The sequence below is a fragment of the Erigeron canadensis genome, chromosome 2, assembly GCF_010389155.1.
Source record: "Erigeron canadensis isolate Cc75 chromosome 2, C_canadensis_v1, whole genome shotgun sequence".
In the NCBI taxonomy this organism is placed as follows: domain Eukaryota; kingdom Viridiplantae; phylum Streptophyta; class Magnoliopsida; order Asterales; family Asteraceae; genus Erigeron; species Erigeron canadensis.
Genome location: NC_057762.1, coordinates 36,226,121 through 36,244,146, shown reverse-complemented (window position 1 = coordinate 36,244,146; position 18,026 = coordinate 36,226,121). Strand labels below are relative to the sequence as shown.

The window sequence follows — 18,026 nt, the reverse complement described above, 5'->3', positions numbered from 1 at the left end:
ACACATAGCCCACGATGATAGTGTTGGTACCAATTTTGGTATACTGAGACTAAAAGGGTTCTGCCGATTTACCCTTCTTCTCTTGAGACCGGTTCATAGGAACACCCGACGGGTACAGTGCCTTTTTTCTTACACAAGTCAATATAGCACAAATAATGATGAACAACCTTTTTACCATATTCTAATGAGTAAAAGTTGTTACTTATAATTATTGTGGTTAAAGTCAAGGTAGCTATTGAGTATTAACCAATCAACATTAGTGGCCCCAGATGGGTATAAGAAATCAAAGGCTGTCGATACTAACAACACATTCAGTCTCAAAAGATTTATCCCTCATTTGCCACTTAATTACCATTATACCCCCTGCCACATCTAAAGCTAAATTATCCTTCATTATTATCCCCAAATTCCCACTACTCCAAAGCAACATCCAAAATTCAGGTATGCACAAAAAAAAATAACATAACATCTTATCTCAGTTTCTATATCTATCTTTCTTTATGCATACTAGAATAAAGATTGTAGCTTTTTTTCCTTAACCAACCAGCTCTGCAGCCTGCTACTATATACTTTAACAAACAGTCAATGAACTTTGCTGTAGAGTCTGTGTGTGTGTGTGTGTGTTTAACAGAAAGTCAGATTGTGCAAATCCAAGAAAAGGTTTCTTGATGTCATTTATTTGTTAATTATCAAAATCCAAAATGAATTCCTTGAATCTTGATGCTACTGATTCAACAACAAAAAGTCCCATCAGGAGGCAGGGTACGGAGGTGGTGGGATTTAGACAGTCATATCCCTATCAATAGTAAAAAGATTATTACCAGAAAGACCTCTGAGTTACTATTATTAGCACACATTAAGAGTTCCAGGGAACTGGCATTAGCTCTTTCTTATTTATGCATAATCCGAATGGTTTCTCTACTAATCAATCTGAACGATTCATTTGACATGAATAAGTGTTGCCTTTGTTGGACTGGGAAGCAAACCGTAATCTAACTAGATAGCTGTGTATAAATACTTGTTCATGTATAAGAATTATGATTTTCTAGCTCAGTATGAATGTATGATTTTCACTACAGTACTCTTGTAGATGTGTTGTTATTCATCCCCATTCCTATGTGTCCAAATGATTCTATTTAGCTATAAAGTTTAAAAATCTAATTTGTGTAGAGTAACATTTGCAATGAAGTATTTCTGTTTTCTATACTTCCTAATTATACTTCACCTTGTTAGAGAACAGCAAGAAAGGAAGGTAACAACGGAAACTATTCAGTGAAGAGGGCCCAAATGGAATCCTCAGAGGTATTTTGCTATCAGGCTTTTACCGCAAGCAACTCATCATCTTTGCGAAAGAAATTTATGAAGTACCATATTTACAAAAAACGAACGATATTTACTGTTTCACATTAATTTCCAAAACTTGACTAAAACTGCTCGCTCTTGCAACTCATTAATAGGTTTCTTTAGCATTTCCACCATGGGTTTTCATTTGGGTGAATACAATGTTTGTAGTACCTAAATATGTTTCAAATTTTTTAGAAGCTATTTCCAAAGTCAAGAGATGATAATCCATATAGAGAGAGCAGAAGGGCTGCAGGCTCTACAAAAGAGAAAGCTGAAACAGAGCTTTCTATTGCTCAGAAAACTGTTCGGGATCTTGCTCGGAAGATCGAAGAAGCAAACTCAAGGGTCAAGGGAATACAACAAAGAAATGTGCAATTGCGTGAACAAGAAGCGCAGGAAGTGTCCTTAAAGAACAAGAAAGATTTTCAGTATGCACAGGTTATGAAAGAAATTGAACACATCAAACACGAATTGAGTAAACTGAAGCTTGATATGACACGTGTTCTTAAAGAAAAAAGACACGCTGAGAACAAATTCAAAGCTTCGAGTTCTAAAAAATCTACACTCTCGAGTGCCGTGGAAAGAATCATGAAAGAGATTGAAGAACTCAATGAAGAGCATGTTCTTGTTGAGTTAGCACGGATGGAAGCTAATAAGGAACGTGATGCTATTGAAGCTCAAAAAAAGGAAGAAGCTAATAGTTACCAAACACAGTTGGAGGAAGTTAAAAAGAAAGTCAAAGAGATTGACCAACAGAATGAACTCACAAGAGAACTCGAGTTAACACTTTACAATGTGAATTTACTAGAAAATGAGCTTGCTCGGGCAAAGGAAATGAAAGGGACTCCTGATCTATTACATATGGTTAAAGAAGAACTACAAGTGGCAAAAACAAAACTTGCTGACAGTAAACAGGAAGGTTTCAATTTCATGGCCTCTATGAATGTCATTAGAGACGAGCTCAAACACGTTAGGGAACAGACAGCTCGGTTGGAGAAAGAAGAAGAGAAACACGACTTGATTGTTCAAACCCTAAACTCAAAGATACTAAAAGGGAAAGCCAAATTGGAATCCATTACAGCAACGACAGAAAAGGCTAGCTCAATTGCATCAAATCTAGCACTCACGGTTGAACAATTAAGAGCAGAAGCCGAGACAGTAAAGAAAGAGAAAGAGCTCATTAGTGAAGAAATTGAAAACATAAAGTTGGAAATTCCTAAGGCCGAATCCGATATAGAATTATCAGAAGAAAGATTGGAAGCTGCCATGGAAGAGCTCAAAACCGTCAAGTTATCAGAATTCAATGCCCTGGAGAATCTGAAAAATCTGATTGATTCAACAGTACGAGCTAGGGAGACGACTTCTCTAGATAGGTCAACAATAACTATCACCAATTTTGAATACGAATATTTAACAGCAAAGGCTGGTGGGGCTGAAGAGATTGCTGATAAAAAAGTTGCGGCAGCTCAAGCTTGGGTGGAAGCCTTAAAGGCAAACGAAAAGGAGATACTGATGAAAGTTGAAATGGTTCAGAAAGAAATCAGAGAGCTTCGTGTCGAGGTAGAGAAAGATGTCAGAGATGCTTATGGAACAAATCAAGTTGGAAGGAGGAGGAGTGTTGACGGAGAGATACATAGATGGTCACAAAATAGCTCAAAAGTTGTGGCATCACCTCGGAGATCAATATACAAAATTGGAAGCATGACACCTGTGAGGCGAGGTAGATCACAAAAGTTGCTATCTCCCGCTACTAGGCAAGCAATTAGATCAGCTTCTTTCACTAAGAAAAGGGAAAAGGTGACACGAAATCTAGCCAAGCTTTTGGACGAAAATGATGAAATGGATGAGTAAATTGTTAGTATACAAAAGCTCTTTTGATGTTCAACTACATTGTTTATGTTGAGTGAAGAGTTATTTTTTGTATAGATTATAGTTAGTTGGTCTATCCCTGATTTTTCAAAACTCAATTTCTAATTGTATAACCAGATTACAATTATAAACATATGTGTAAACAAGCGAAATCTTGACAAGCAAAAAAAGATGTAACTAGAAAAAGCTCTATAACTGTTTAAGTGACTTTTACGTGCACTAAACAAATGTCAATAGAAAACATATAACTTACTCTACAATAGATATAGATATAGATAAGTTATAACATAATACCACAATGAGAGAAGACACCCTGAACACAAAACAGGGGACTCAAAGAAAAGAAATTAGTAAATAGATCACTAAAATAGTAAAATACAAACACATACCGACACTAAAGGCACACACTTTGAAAAAAAGTTAGCAGCTGCATTATTGTTGTGACATCCCAGTTTGTAGCTGTGCTGATGAATCAGACAAGGGCATTGATTCTGGTTTCTTCGTGGTCTCAAATATTGGAGAGGGAAACACAGGTGCTGACGGCTGGCTCTTGTAAATCTGAGCATAAGCAAGGTCGTTTTCATACTCATTTTCATAAGTAGGAGTCGCAGTAGCAGTAGGGCCCGTGTGTTGAGGAGGCTGAGAAGGAACCTGGTTAGATGGAGTAGTTTGCGATGCAACTGCTGCCTGTTCAGATGGTGACTGAAATACCATGCCCTCCTTGTAAGCAACATGCGGACTTGGAATATGAGTATGCAAAGGAGGATGACTCAAAGATCCATTTATATCTCCTTGAGCAGACATGTTGTAAGATCGGTCGGTGGGCCCCATGGGCATCACATAGATAGGGTAGGCCTGATTTGGCTGCTGCTGCTGATATGGGACGTACATCGGGTAGTATGATGAGATGGGTAACGGTCCTGTTGGATATTGCATGTAATGAGGAGATCCCGTAGGAATATACTGCACTGGCTGCTGTCTTTGGTCAGGAATGTGTTGTATCTGATAGCCAGGAACTTGCAAGTTTCTTGGCATCTGCATCGTAGGTGAAGGATTGTAGATGATGCTCTCTGACTCAGGAATCACTTGGTCTCGATAAATACGTGCAGAATTATCACTGTCAAAGGGAAAGAGTATTAGTACACTTTGCTTACTCTAAATCACTAAAGCACTTGTTTAATCATACAATTAAAACAAATGATGTTAATGAAGATATCCAATTAATGCAATTGCTGATAAAAATTTCCAGTCTTTGGAAAATGAGATCCTCATATCTAGTATTCTAAGGCAATTTTAACTAAATTGATTTTCAAGCAAAGGTACTGACTGTTCTATGGTGCCATAGTTAACGATAGCCTCAGGTAGACTTAGGATCTTAAGACATAGAGTGCAGCCACACGAAACTTCCACATCTGAGATTCAAAGGTTAAGTGCAAAATTAACAAACTATCCCTGACTTTCATCACTTTGTTGCAGCTAATTATGTAACTCCCATTCTTAATCACACCATAATCGGTTTCAAAACACACATGCTTTCTATAGCTCAATGATCACCATATGCATATTCTTCCTATTCCATCATCCAACATCTTTGCAAGGTGCATATAACCAAAACTGCAAATCCCGTAATAATATCGAGGGCTAAGTGTTTTTAAACCAACTGGGTTGGATCAGTGGTTGGATCTCTTGCCTCTGGAGACAGAGGTAATGGGTTCGATCCTAATGCCCAGCAAGGATGGAGGTCCGTTTGTAGAACCTGGAAGCAGCCTCTCTACCTTTGGTAGGGGTAAGGCTGTCTACATCTCAACCTCCCCCATACACCGTCGACGGTATTTGGGACCCAAAACCCGTGTAAGACGGCATTGGGAGTTACTTTACTTTATACTAAAAAAATTTATGGTAAGTGTTGTCCTTCAAATGTTGCTTGCCACTATGTGTATTTAACTTTCAATTATTGATATCATATGCATCTCTGACCTCTAATGAGTTCTAAATAGGTAACTGTTACTGGTAAAATATACGAAATGCATATATCGACTTATATGGCTGCTACATTAGCATATATATACAATACATACAGAATACATATATAAGCATAGATAAAAAGAGATTTAACCTTTCAATACAGCCAGGTGCATTGACAGCTTTAATCTTACCACCACTTCCATCCTCATTACCAACTCCAACCCCATTCAAATTCACACCTGAAACAGACGAATTAATCGACCCGAAAGACGAACACGTCTCCAAAACCATCGATTCCTGAACCGAACCCGACCCTTTACCCGAATCATCACCACTATTCATCAAACTCTCACAACAATCCAAACCACCTATTCCCAACCCAGTACTCAACCCATCATCAGACAACCCTCTATTAATAATCATACTACTTTTCAAAGCATCAGAAAACCAAGTTTCGGATTTTGGGTCAAGCAACAAAGACCCAACTGATTCGGGTCGGGTCGGAAAAAGAAACAATCTGATACGTGAAGGTGCAGGGGAGCTGGAACTAGCAATACGGTCATGTTCTTCCAACATGTTTTGTAAGTCTTCATCGGATGAAATCGAAATTAAGGAATCAAGGTCTTCATTTGGAAGTTGATATTTAAGTGAAAATGGACGGTTGTTATATAAGGTACGTGAAAGATGGTGGGTCAGAGAAGTGATGGTGGCGGCGGTGGTACGACGGTCAACGGCGACTATACGAGTTTCGCCACCAGCGTAGCATAAAGATTTGGTTTGTGGGCGGGGGACTATGTGGCCACTGTGGCTGACCATTAGCCGGAGTTTGGATGTGGGTAATGGTGGAAGGGAATGGGAATGCGGTGGGTCAATGGTGGTGGTGGTGGTAGTTGTGGTGGCAGACGGTGGTGGTGGGTCCATCGGCGGTGGGTCCATCGGCGGTGAAGATCTGAAGGTAGCGGTGCTGCTGCTGCTGCTAGTAGTGGGAAAGATATGGGTTGGGGGGGTTTGACTAGTGAAAGAATTGTTTTAATTTAAGCAAGTTGTTTGGTTGGGATACTAGTTGTTATTAGATGATATAAAAAAAAGTGTTTAAATTTAAGCAAGTTGTTTGTAATTAAAAGTTAACAATGACATAAACAAGTTGGATACTTGGATTTAATATGAGATTAGAATTTAAGTCTCCATCATAATAGCCGAACTAGTGGAAAACAGCATAAAAGCGATGAAGGGTTCAAATCTCTCCCAATGTTCATGTCTATGATCTTGTGATTTTTTTTAACTTGTATTGATTGTGAAACCTATGCACTAATAATCGGCAATAATCTGGTTAATATGATTATTCATTAGATTAGGATATAGGCCTAGTTAATTAATTAGTTATATATGGATTAATTAATGTGATTTTTTTTTACTTGCCGGGAATAATCGGCAATAATTTTGTACACCTAGGATTTTAAGAATATGGATGATTCGGTTTGAATGGTTATAAATTTGAAGTCTATACCAAACAAACATAACGGTTTTGTGTTTTTCCATATCAAATCATTCAAATTAGTGTGTTAAACCAAATTAACTAAGACGCCGGTTTAATTTGATTAGATTTTAACAATTACTATTTGAAATTCAACAAAATTAAACCAAATAGTAATAGGTATCTTAACAATTTATACATATTTCCATGATAGTTTTTTTCTTTAATTAAATATTTTTAAAAAACATATAGTTTAACATTCTTTACGGTTAATTTTGTCAAAATCATGAAATTTTATTGTCGTGTGACACAGTGAAGGTTCGAGTTGGGGTTCCCGGCTTATCCACTTAGGATAACCTTTCACTCGGATACAATCTAAATTCTATTGTACTATTAAATATATGTAACTTTTTATATTGAATCACATCATATCTTCATTTTCATATACGAGTTATATGCTCACGCAATGCAGCGAAGATGGTGGTAGTGAGGTGGTGGTGGCGGCGACGGGTGGCAGCAGCGGTGGTGGTGAATGTAAAAGTAATTGATGTTAAAGAAGGTAGTGTAGTTATTATAGGGATTAAGGGATTTATATTTTAAATTATTTCATTAAGTATTATATGTATATTAAGTAGAGATGTATAAAATATTGAATAAAGGAGAGGGGCATTTAGATACTTCAATTCCTTAATTGAGATTGTAACTTTATCTATACTCCTTTGTAAAGATTATGCACCCCCCTCAAAATAGAAATAGGAACTCATATGTCACATACGAAATTACTAAATTGCCCCTTAATAAAAATCCACTATGGAAAGAGTTTTATAAATTACCAACTTTCCCTTATCTATACTCCTTTATAAAGATTATGCACCCCCCTCAAAATAGAAATAGTTACTCATATGTCACATACGAAATTACTAAATTGTCCCTTAATAAAAACCCACTATGGAAAGAGTTTTATAAATTACCAACTTTGCCCTTAATGAATTAATTTACACCATAAACCCTTATTTTAATACTTAACACGTTAAGCTCTTATCTTCTAAAAATTTCCACCTACACCACTTGACACTACCACCACCACTAATAGTACCATCACCGACACCACTAGACCGCCTTTTCCACCACCGCCGCCGCATTGCGCGGGTACCATGCTCGTTATGTATTATAAATTATAGATATGAATTTGAGTGTAGACTTATGATTTTAAATTTACAATTTAAGCTTCTTCAGTGTTAACACACTAATCATATCATTAGTATCAAAAGATCGTTATGTTTGTTTATATATTTCTTACAATGGACTACATATTTAGGCTTGAAAACAATTGTTCATTGCAAGAAAAATGGACCTAGTAGACTTGGTACACAATACATCCAATGTCTGTTCTGTCGTTTCTTAGGTGATTCGGAGCAAGATGGGCTTTCCTTCTGCACAAGGAAAGTCAAGTATCCCAAAGGAAATCGAACCAACCACCCAACCCTAACTATCTTGTTACTGGAAATTAGCAACTGGGTTAAACAAGCAGATTATTGTTACGGCTAAATAGTCTGATCCTTTTGTTGGTAATCAAGTACTCAATAATATATTAATACCCATAACCCATCCCTCACATGATCAAGTGAGTTCTCAAACCAACTAGATCATGCACGAGCAGAGTCACCAAAAGGATGAAGAAAACTCTTGTTTTTCTGTGAAGTCCCCAAAAGGATCTCAAACCAACTAGGTCTTGCACGAGCGAGTGCGTCTTCCTATTGATCCCATAAGGCCATAACCCATCTCTCACATGATCAAGTGGGTTCTGTGAAGAAATTCCTCTCTTATTTTTTTAAAGAGAAAAGAGGAGAGACCGAGGGACTAATACCAACAATAAAGCAAACAGCATGATAAAAACCTAACGGTGATATGATATCATCATCATTATAGGAATAAAGCTAGACGACAATCATACTGAGCAAAACAACCCATATCTTCGTCACTTTCACCAAAAATTTATGGATTTCAACAATCGTTTAAAAGTCTATGCTAAAGAAAGGTGAAAGTGTTTAACATACAATAATCATATGGCAAGGTAAAGAACAAGAATTAAACTCTTCAGGCTTGTTCAATGATCTAATTACAAATTGTTGTCTAGTCTTGGCTATTTGTGCCTTGTTGAACCCCAGCTCCTTCTGCATTCATCTTTGAAGGTGGTGGCTCTGAGCATGCCCTCAGGACAGCCTCATTCTACATGATACAAAAACTTGTTATCATTTCAAGTATCAAATGTAGTTGATTTTAAGGAACAATTGCATCCATAACGAAAGTAGTCAAGCAATTTACTATAGGCATAGTTAGGTAAAAACTGCAGTAAGAACACATAAAACCATAACAAAAAGTCTAACAGAAGGTGTGCTTAAAAGAGAAATCAGAAATGAAAGAATGACAAAAGAGTAATAAATTATCACTGGGGAAAAATCAATGCATAGAAGCAAAAGAGTAACAAAAAATGAAAAGGGATAGTAAGTTATTTCTGTGTCGTAATATAACAATCTGAAGTTTTTGATCGCTACCTACTGATTGACAGTTAAAGTTGCCTTTATAAAACAGGTTCTAACACCATGTTAGTCCCATAGACAGGTATTTTCTAACAACAAAGCATAACAATCTCCACAGAGCCAGGGTATTTAAATTAAAAAACATAACATATATACCAACACCAAGTGATTACAAACATCTAATGAAAGATTAATCAAAAATCACAGACATTCAATTCAGTACAGGTAGACAATCATAATCAACAACATACTGTATTAATAATGAAATGAAGGAAAAAGAAACTGGCTAACAGATCGAAGTAACAAAAAACTCTCAAAAATATGGAGAAACATATCAGATCCTGTGCTATGTGTGGCTATTGACAATGGATACGCTACCCCAAGTTTGTGGACTGTCTTATAGATAGTATGGGTTGGTTTCTGATTTGGCCTATTAGAGTGAAGTAGTATAACACTAAAAAATGGTATGCATAAACAGTTGTAAAATAGGATGTGCGGGTATTCAACAAGCCATTAAATATCAACGAGAGAAAAATGTGGTGTCGGAACAGGGAGGATAAGGTAATAAACTAATATTGTACTTTCAGATAAATGGACCCTTTGCAGCCAAAAAGTTCATCAACTCCGTTTGGAGCCACTCGGTGTCTTCCCTTGGTAGCGAAATCATGAGCTTTTGCGGTTTTTCCTCTCCTAAAAAACCTCAACTTGTATGGCAGGTTGTCCTATCCAGGCTATGTGTAAGTAAGAAATTGGGAATTTTAACGAAACGGATTGTCCACTATGTAAGACGATGTCAAAAATTCAATGTCTGCCTTAATTTGTAAACATATTGATGTCCTCACAAGAAGTCTCAGGTTCAAACTTCCCGAGACTAGTGACCAGTGAAAGTGTTTACAAACGGTCACGGGGAATCCTGGTTCCCAGGAAAACCCTCCTCCGTTCGCCGTTTAATAAGTTAGAAACGATATGAAATGTGCTAAAGTCTTAAAAGTAATAAAGGACCAGCAAAAAATAATGTACTGTATCTGTATGGATTATTTTAATACGGCGTTACTTCATTTCAATGAATCTGAAGCTTATACAGTCATCAGTTGAATTGATTAACCATAAATAAATACATATCATGTGATGAAATGTAAACCCTAAAATTGTAATGAAAAAAAATAATAATAATAGGATTTGGTTTGTGGACCTGCCAAACACGGAGAATACGTTTCTTGGCGTTGGCTTTACGGGTGGTGGTGAGTTTGATTCTCTTCCAAACAAGACCTCCTGAATCGTGTTTCTTCACTAGTTCCATTACTCGAGTCCCCCAGAAAACCCCCATTCTCCCCTTTCCTTCTCTTAAGCTTTCGACCTTCTGAATTCTGATCTTCTTTCAAACAAGTCTATAGTAAACTAAAAGCACCTAGGGCTGGGCTGGGCTGGGCTGGGCTGGGCTCTTTAGAGGATCAATGATTTTACTTCTACCTTCTATTTTTTTTATGTTTTTTTATAATCATTTTATGTACTAACTTTTTAATGTATTGTATTTTTTAATTTTTTTTTTCTAAAACGTTCAAGATAATAATAAAAAAAATAGTAATTTATATAGAAATAGAAGACAAACGGGCAACAAGCTGCGCTGCTAATTATTTTTGTTTAGCATAACTAACGTTTCAAAACTAAATCCATCGATCGTGACGTATTGATGTATTGTATTAGGAAATTTTTTTTTTTTTTAATATCCATACGTGATGAATGATTTGTATTGATGTATCATGTATTCATGTCACAACTATCGGTCTCTAAATGAGTTTTGAATGACAACTTCATTTATTACTTTGATAAGTTGATCAAGTGTTCAATATTGTATGGTTATACTATAATAACATTAATTTTATATAAAGTTGTATCTTATTTTGTGAACTAGTAATCAGTCAATTAAAAAGAAGAACCCCTTATAAAAAGAATATATATGAGGTTTGTTAATATTTTTATAATCTTAAGGTAAAACACATGAATACTCTGAAGGCAATAATAAGTGATCAAATGAGATTGATATTTGTTATAAGATTAAGGTAAATAACAAAAGTTGCACTTTCAAGATATACGAAATGATCAACATTCTCATCTCATCTATTTATATCATTTATCACTTAATTCTTAAAATACATATATTATACTCATTATATGTTAATTACCTACATTATTTACTGACTCATCACAATCAACACAAGTCACCGCCGCCGCTATCAGCGCATTCGCTAGTTTTTGTTCATGAGATTGATTTTTGATTAAACAAAAGTAAAATTGTCTATCTATGTGTTGTAATGGTATTACACATACCTTAAACTTTCGAGCCACACATAAAATCATGTTGTGTTTAACCGCAGTAACACGGGGGCATCTTACCTAGTTCCACCACCAAAGAAATACCGTATTATCAGTTTAGTCTGTTCCAAACATTGCTGTTGGTACAAACCACATTTTTCTATCTCTCCATGTGAGTTACATCAATACCGCTGACATTTTGTTATATATATATTCATATACATACACACACGACACACTAACACTATCATCGACATAAATATGATCCCTACTCACACACTCACTAGTCATCACTCATATCCAGATATATATCCATAGTTTAAATTAATAACTACTGATGTTATATTATAATAGGTCCATTCCCACACTCAATACTTCCCCCTCCTCAATTATTTGCTGTATTATATTATATATTTATATATCTAATCGTGATTCCCTCTTTGTTGCTCAAAAAAACATGGTATTATAATTGCAAAGTAGAATTTAAGGTCTTAGTATTTGTAAAAATGGGTACTTGGCAATCGAAATTGAGATCCCTTTTCAATCTTGGTCATTCCTCTCAGGTACATTTTCTCCATTATCATCTTCACAGTTTTACTTTTATTTCACATTTACATCTATACTATACTTATTAGTTTTCATAGGTGTACATTTTAAGGTTTAAATGTTGAATTTTTGCACGAATTGGCAATTATTTAGAAAATAATAGTTAGTTCAAACACATATGCTTTTACTTGGTTTAAGAGTTTAATAATATCCCCACTTATATTGTTGGAACTTGGAAAAGTTTTCATCTTTATATATAACTAGCAGGGTTGTGATCATTCGAAAACTACAATTTGTGTGAAAATCAGAAGACTGGCCACTGTGATTTGAAACTTTACACAATGTGTTTATAGCTGCCCACCACCAACACCATTGCCGGAAATTGTGGTACGGTACGGGCGAAGCTCTTAATCGAATGGTTGCCAGAGAGGCTTCGCCTTTCTCGGTAGCCAACCTTGAGGCATTTATAAAGGGGTTGGAAGCCATATAGGAATGGTGTGGATTTGATGAGCCGCGATCCAAGAGATAGTGTGGTGGTTTACTGCCATGGCTCGCCGGAGGAGGAGCAAAGAGAGAGATGATGGTGGTGGTTGTGAGCAGCTATAAACACATTGTGTTAACTTTCAAATCACGGTGTGTTTGGCCAGTTTTTTGGTTTTCACACAAATTTTAGTTTTCAAATGAAGATTTCGTATAACTAACAAGAGTAATAATAATGGCAAATATTCCCAATCTAGTGATTGTTATGATATTAGATTAGTTAGGGTGTTGGCATCACCCGGATTAAAGGCGAGTGGTTGGTCAAACCACTAGCGGAACACCGCCGCCGACGGTGAACCACACATGGGTGGGGGAAATCGGGTGGAACTTCCACTCGCATGGAACTTAAGGCCTTGGTGACCGTTACACATTTTTTGACCGTATGCAACTTACTTTTTTTTTTAACCCCTTTTATCTATTTAAACACACTTTTACGTACCCATTCATTCATGCATACATATTTATATTCACACATTCATATTTACACACATTTACCCATTCATTCATCCACACATTTCACTCCAAACATGGCAAACAACAATGAAAATATGACTCTGTGGAATGTAAAAATGTCGATTGCAAAGACACATGAACAACAACGACAGACACCGATCTGTAGTCAACAACGTCATTCAGAGCATGTCTGAAAACAATGCGGCTTACCAAGCCCAGATCAACCGACTTGAAGCTCCCAATCGGGTTCTTAACCGCAACGAAAGTGAGTATGTGATGTATCTTCGTCAGAAGATAGATTGGCTAAATCAAGTTATTTTTCAGCTTACCACCGCTTCTACGACTTTGACATCCACGCTAGACCACGGGCTGTTCTGGCAAGGCGGTGTCGGTGGTGGTCAGGATGTAGATTACTACTCTGACCCGGGGGAGGAGTACGTATCTCCTTAACCCGGCGACAGAGTAGGGTCTCCTGAACCCTACCGCTACATTCACCGCAACGCGGTGACAGTACTGTGGACTCGGACTATTCCGAGTGTTAGGTTTACGTATTTTATTATGTAATGTTTTATTATGTTTTATTTAGTATTATGTAATGTTTTATTATGTTTTATTTAGTATTGTGTAATGTTTTATTAAGTTTTATTTAGTATTGTGTAATGTTTTATTATGTTTTATCTAGTATTATGTAATGGTTTTATGTTTAATGAAATTTTAGTTTTAAAAATAAAAATAAAATTGTAGTGAGTGGTGGCAATGCCAACAAAATTTGGGTGAGTGGTGGATTTGAAGTGGTATAATGTGATTGGTTGGAAGTGAGTGGTGAGTGAGTGGTGGGTGGTGGTGATGCCATCACCCTTAGACCTCATGTTTAGCCGTTTAGGGCAAAGGGTATCGGGGAATAAGTCGTCTGGCAATGGGTTGAGCCCGGTGTGGTATGACGTGGGGGCGTCGGGGCGGTATTGGCACCAATATGCTGATTGGTGTTAAAATACCAATAAAGAAAATTTGGCGGGGAAGTGGTCTGGGATCATTAGGGGACCATAACAAGGGGATTCTTAGTGGGTAAGTAGCAGTGGACGGAAGTCATGTGGCACATGATGTGACATCCATGGTGCTCTTTTGTCTTGTTGGGCATTTGTCTGTTAAGTTCACGGAAATAGTGTAGTTGTACCCTGCATATATGCATATGGGCTAGATGCTAATTATCCTTCTTGAAACCATAAAAATGATCAACTCTTATGTATTGCATATAAGAATGACTATAATGAACGATCTTGGTGATAAAGAAGGCCAGGATTTTTTAATTGAAGGCCTATATACACGTGCATACAAAGCTACCAAACAATCTAAACTTACTAAGTGTCATCTTAGATTGTGTGTTCTTTATAAGTCCTTGTTGAGCTACTAATAACATGTTAGCTTTAAGTTTTGGGATTGGGACGTTAGACTTAATGCAGGCAGAGACATATACATGATTTATCTTTGACCCTTTTATGGGCTAATTAAGTAAAATATTAGAACCACTCATGTCCAGTTATGTCCAAGAGTCAGGCGTTAGTTGCCCATGTAAAAGTTAGCAGGAATATATAAAGCCCAATATACAGTACATGTGATACCCCTATTTGTGTTCCATCATAAATTTTCTATTTGTAGTCATTTGTCATTGAATTAGGTTGAATAAATGATGTTCCAATTAAAGACTGATTCTATAGGTTTCTACAGGATGCAGCAAACAAGCGGGGTAAACACCTTTATTCCTCCTTAATAGATGACTCTATGGCAGAGGTATGACTTGTATATAACTATATCTTCTTGACTGTAGTCCTAAGTCCTAACGACCAGATCTTAACTTTTCACTCATTTATGCTATGTTTTGTGCATATGTACAGAGTAGAATAAGGGAGGGACAGTTGGTAACTCATACAGTGAGATCTCATGGGATGGCAGTGGCAAGGAATCACATCTATGATTGGTTGATTCTTATGATATTGGCGGTCATAATGATTGTTCTAAACTGTATCCCTCCTTTCTATCGTTTTGTGGGAAAAGACATGATGACTGATCTTAAGTATCCTTTTAAGGATAACACTGTGCCATTGTGGACTGTTCCGGTTAGCAATCTTTCCATCATTTAGGGCATGCATGTTTTCAAAATGATTATTGCAAATTAAATAATTAAAACCAGACATTGGTTAATTTAAGTTCGATAGTCAGGTAGCTTTGGTTTTATTTTCAGAACTAGACATCTTACTCTTACCTTTTAATAATCAGACATGTTACTTTTACCTTCTACCCCATTCTCTTATAAGCCCATAATTACTTTTCTAGAATACCCAACACATATTATTAAGTGAGTGAGGCTTTTCTTGTTCAGGATACCCAGGGTGGGCGAGTCCTTGACTCAGATTTACACCGTCTAACTGGGGTATCCCCATGACCATTTCCGAACCCTTTTCTTGGCCACCCCCAAGATGTTTACCTGGGAAGGTTTGAACATGAGACTTCTTATGAGGACATTGGGACTCTTGACCACTAGGCCACCTTGTGAGGAAGCATAACAGATAACTATGACTAGATATTGCAATAATCACTTCAAATGCAGATCCCCACACACCCTTAGTCATTTACAAATCAGGAAGAAGTTCAGCAATATAGAATTAACATAATATTCATGTTTTTGCATTAGGTATATGCAGTATTGTTTCCAATTGCCGTCTTTCTGGCCTTCTATTTTTGTAGAAGAGATGTCTATGATCTTCATCATGCCATATTAGGTGACTCAATGTTTCATCCTGTCATCAAATTTAAAACTTCCCATGCATGCTCTGGTTTCAAGAATCTGATTAATCATCTTTTTTTGTTATCACAGGGCTTTTATTTTCCGTTTTAATAACTGGAGTTATAACGGATGCTATAAAAGATGCAGTTGGTAGACCTCGACCAGACTTTTTTTGGCGTTGTTTTCCAGATGGAAAAGATGTAAGTTACTTTAGAATTCATGTTGCTCAAATATGATGATTGTTTGACTCCTTGTCCTTGTGAAAGATTTGCATGCCTTTTATTAGGATTCTCCCATTCTGTTCAGTTTTATGATCAAATGGGAAATGTTATTTGTCACGGCAACAGCAATGATGTAAGAGAAGGCCATAAGAGTTTTCCGAGTGGACATACTTCATGTGAGTATCAAACTACATGATTTAATATGTGCTGAAATGTTAGAGCCGGCAAATTTGGTGGGTGGGGTCATAGGTGGCTTGGATAACAGCTCAATATGGGTAATAGGTAATTTTTGTTTGGGACGGTTTGGGTTGACCATTTTTTTGAAAGTGTCTTTATTCTTAACAGCTAGTGTGTGAGAAATGATAAAAATATCACGTTTTGTTAGCAACAGTCTAATATATTTTAAATAAAAAATATTTATGAGGTTTTGTACACTGGATTTTGTATATACAATTTAGGCAACTTTTGACCCGTTTTACCCATTTCCTATTTAATGTAATATTTCCAATTTACCTATCAGGATTAGATATGATCTGAATCAACTCATTCTTATTTTACCCAATAGAAGTAAATGTGCCAAAAATTCCACCTCTACCACTAACTAATTCTGGATTCATAGTTCAGTCAAATCCATATAAATTTCATCATCATTTCAGAAATTTTTTAATTTTATTGCAGGGTCTTTTTCGGGTCTTGGATTCTTGTCACTCTATCTATGCGGAAAAATAAGAGTTTTTGACTGTAAAGGCCATGTTGCAAAGCTATGCTTGGTCTTTTTGCCATTACTTGTTGCATCTCTTGTTGGCGTTTCTCGTGTAGATGATTATTGGCATCACTGGCAGGACGTATTTGCAGGAGGTCTAATAGGTAGATTCACACTTGGTGAAATATGGCTTTAGATGGTTTTCTTGATTGAATTAAAACTATGTTCCTCATTTGAAATAGTTATCTGACTTATTGCAGGTATTTCCATTGCTACATTTTGCTATTTACAGTTTTTTGCACCACCATATCATGAAGAAGGTATCTTTCGAACACTATTTTGGGTTTGACTTTAAATTCCCTTCGTTAAAACTAAATGATTGTCTTAATATATTTTCTTACTGTTATTGTTATTATTAATTTATTATTATTATTGTTATATGTTTTTCGGAGTCTAATCCTTCGATTTGCTTTCATGGTTTTTTTCCTGCAACTTACTTCTTTTTATATACTTGTGAAGGTTGGGGACCTTATGCATATTTCCGGGCTCAAGAAGAGTCTCGTTCACATTCTCAAGAATGTGGACCTTCGGCTACCCAAAACAACATGCTCTCTGAAGTTCAAGTAACAGAGTCTTCATTAGAGAATCCCCGATCAACACTTGATGATCCTGAATCTGGTATAAGGTAGTCTTACTATCTTTCTATATTTTGGAAGTATAAACTTGAATCAACGGTGAAGAAATGAACAGAATTTGTACAATTGATTGTAACGTAGGTTGTGGTAATCGTAACTGAATGTACACCAAGTTCACACCTTATTCACAAACACTCTTTATCTTTAGGAAAGTTACATCTAACACTCAACCTTTATCTTTATGCCGTTTGGCCGTTGTATCTTACATACAACTAGATTGTCCGTTCATTCTTTTTTTACTTTTTTTTTTCTATACACTGGTTTGATACTAACTGTGTTGCAAAAGAATAAAAGATTCCTTTGGTTTGCTAAGATATGATGGTACTGATTACATAGTTAATCACTTCTAATATACTATAAGCCCAGTAATATATTGCATGTACTAGTGAACTATTGAATCATGTTCATTTAGAAGAAATTGGGCCAGAATGATATATTTAGGGTTTGTCTTTCTGGTTTTTGAAGGTTTGAATTTAGATTCGGTCACTTTAGTAGTTTGTTCCCTATCCAAACTTCATGTCAAAATCCTCATCCCTCTTGATCCACTGCTGGTGACTGTGGGCAACCTTGTTGAACCCTCA

The 18,026-nt window shown here is 36.4% G+C and overlaps 4 protein-coding genes across 5 annotated transcripts; 2 read left to right on the top strand and 2 right to left on the bottom strand.

Moving 5' to 3' along the window:
- Positions 1–368: 368 nt before the first annotated feature.
- On the top strand, positions 369–3,340 carry LOC122586822 (protein PLASTID MOVEMENT IMPAIRED 2-like). The gene is made up of 3 exons (XM_043758816.1): positions 369–441; positions 1,234–1,302; positions 1,540–3,340. The coding sequence occupies exons 2-3, from the start codon at positions 1,288–1,290 to the stop codon at positions 3,193–3,195; spliced, it is 1,671 nt and encodes a 556-aa protein (XP_043614751.1). The 5' UTR covers positions 369–441; positions 1,234–1,287; the 3' UTR covers positions 3,196–3,340.
- Positions 3,341–3,451: 111 nt separating this feature from the next.
- On the bottom strand, positions 3,452–6,219 carry LOC122586823. The gene is made up of 2 exons (XM_043758817.1): positions 5,330–6,219; positions 3,452–4,330 (listed from the first exon to the last, which is right to left on the bottom strand). The coding sequence occupies exons 1-2, from the start codon at positions 6,112–6,114 to the stop codon at positions 3,646–3,648; spliced, it is 1,470 nt and encodes a 489-aa protein (XP_043614752.1). The 5' UTR covers positions 6,115–6,219; the 3' UTR covers positions 3,452–3,645.
- A 2,387-nt stretch (positions 6,220–8,606) lies between these two features.
- On the bottom strand, positions 8,607–10,575 carry LOC122589379. The gene is made up of 2 exons (XM_043761669.1): positions 10,385–10,575; positions 8,607–8,881 (listed from the first exon to the last, which is right to left on the bottom strand). Exons 1-2 carry the CDS (start codon positions 10,517–10,519, stop codon positions 8,786–8,788), a joined length of 231 nt encoding a protein of 76 aa, XP_043617604.1. The 5' UTR covers positions 10,520–10,575; the 3' UTR covers positions 8,607–8,785.
- Positions 10,576–11,674: 1,099 nt separating this feature from the next.
- Positions 11,675–17,682, top strand: LOC122589993 (lipid phosphate phosphatase 2-like). Of its 2 annotated transcripts, none has more exons than XM_043762326.1 (9): positions 11,675–12,068; positions 14,770–14,832; positions 14,937–15,158; positions 15,734–15,821; positions 15,917–16,026; positions 16,133–16,223; positions 16,726–16,914; positions 17,011–17,070; positions 17,270–17,682. In XM_043762326.1, exons 1-9 carry the CDS (start codon positions 12,012–12,014, stop codon positions 17,437–17,439), a joined length of 1,050 nt encoding a protein of 349 aa, XP_043618261.1. In that variant the 5' UTR covers positions 11,675–12,011; the 3' UTR covers positions 17,440–17,682. The 2 variants fall into 2 exon arrangements, with proteins under 2 accessions (XP_043618261.1, XP_043618260.1); XM_043762325.1 differs by lacking the exon at positions 11,675–12,068 and adding an exon at positions 12,255–13,309.
- The last annotated feature ends 344 nt before the right edge of the window (positions 17,683–18,026 follow it).

Excerpts from the sequence above, each read along its gene's own strand:
- LOC122586823 (XM_043758817.1), bottom strand. The coding sequence starts at position 6,114 with ATGGACCCACCGCCGATGGACCCACCACCACCGTCTGCCACCACAACT. Across the intron at positions 4,331-5,329 it reads GCACCTGGCTGTATTGAAAG|TGATAATTCTGCACGTATTT; the intron begins GTTAAATCTCTT and ends TCCCTTTGACAG.
- LOC122589379 (XM_043761669.1), bottom strand. The coding sequence starts at position 10,519 with ATGGGGGTTTTCTGGGGGACTCGAGTAATGGAACTAGTGAAGAAACAC. Across the intron at positions 8,882-10,384 it reads GTATTCTCCGTGTTTGGCAG|AATGAGGCTGTCCTGAGGGC; the intron begins GTCCACAAACCA and ends TGTATCATGTAG.
- LOC122589993 (XM_043762325.1), top strand. The coding sequence starts at position 13,244 with ATGCGGCTTACCAAGCCCAGATCAACCGACTTGAAGCTCCCAATCGGG. Across the intron at positions 13,310-14,769 it reads GGTTCTTAACCGCAACGAAA|GATGCAGCAAACAAGCGGGG; the intron begins GTGAGTATGTGA and ends AGGTTTCTACAG. Across the intron at positions 14,833-14,936 it reads TAGATGACTCTATGGCAGAG|AGTAGAATAAGGGAGGGACA; the intron begins GTATGACTTGTA and ends GCATATGTACAG.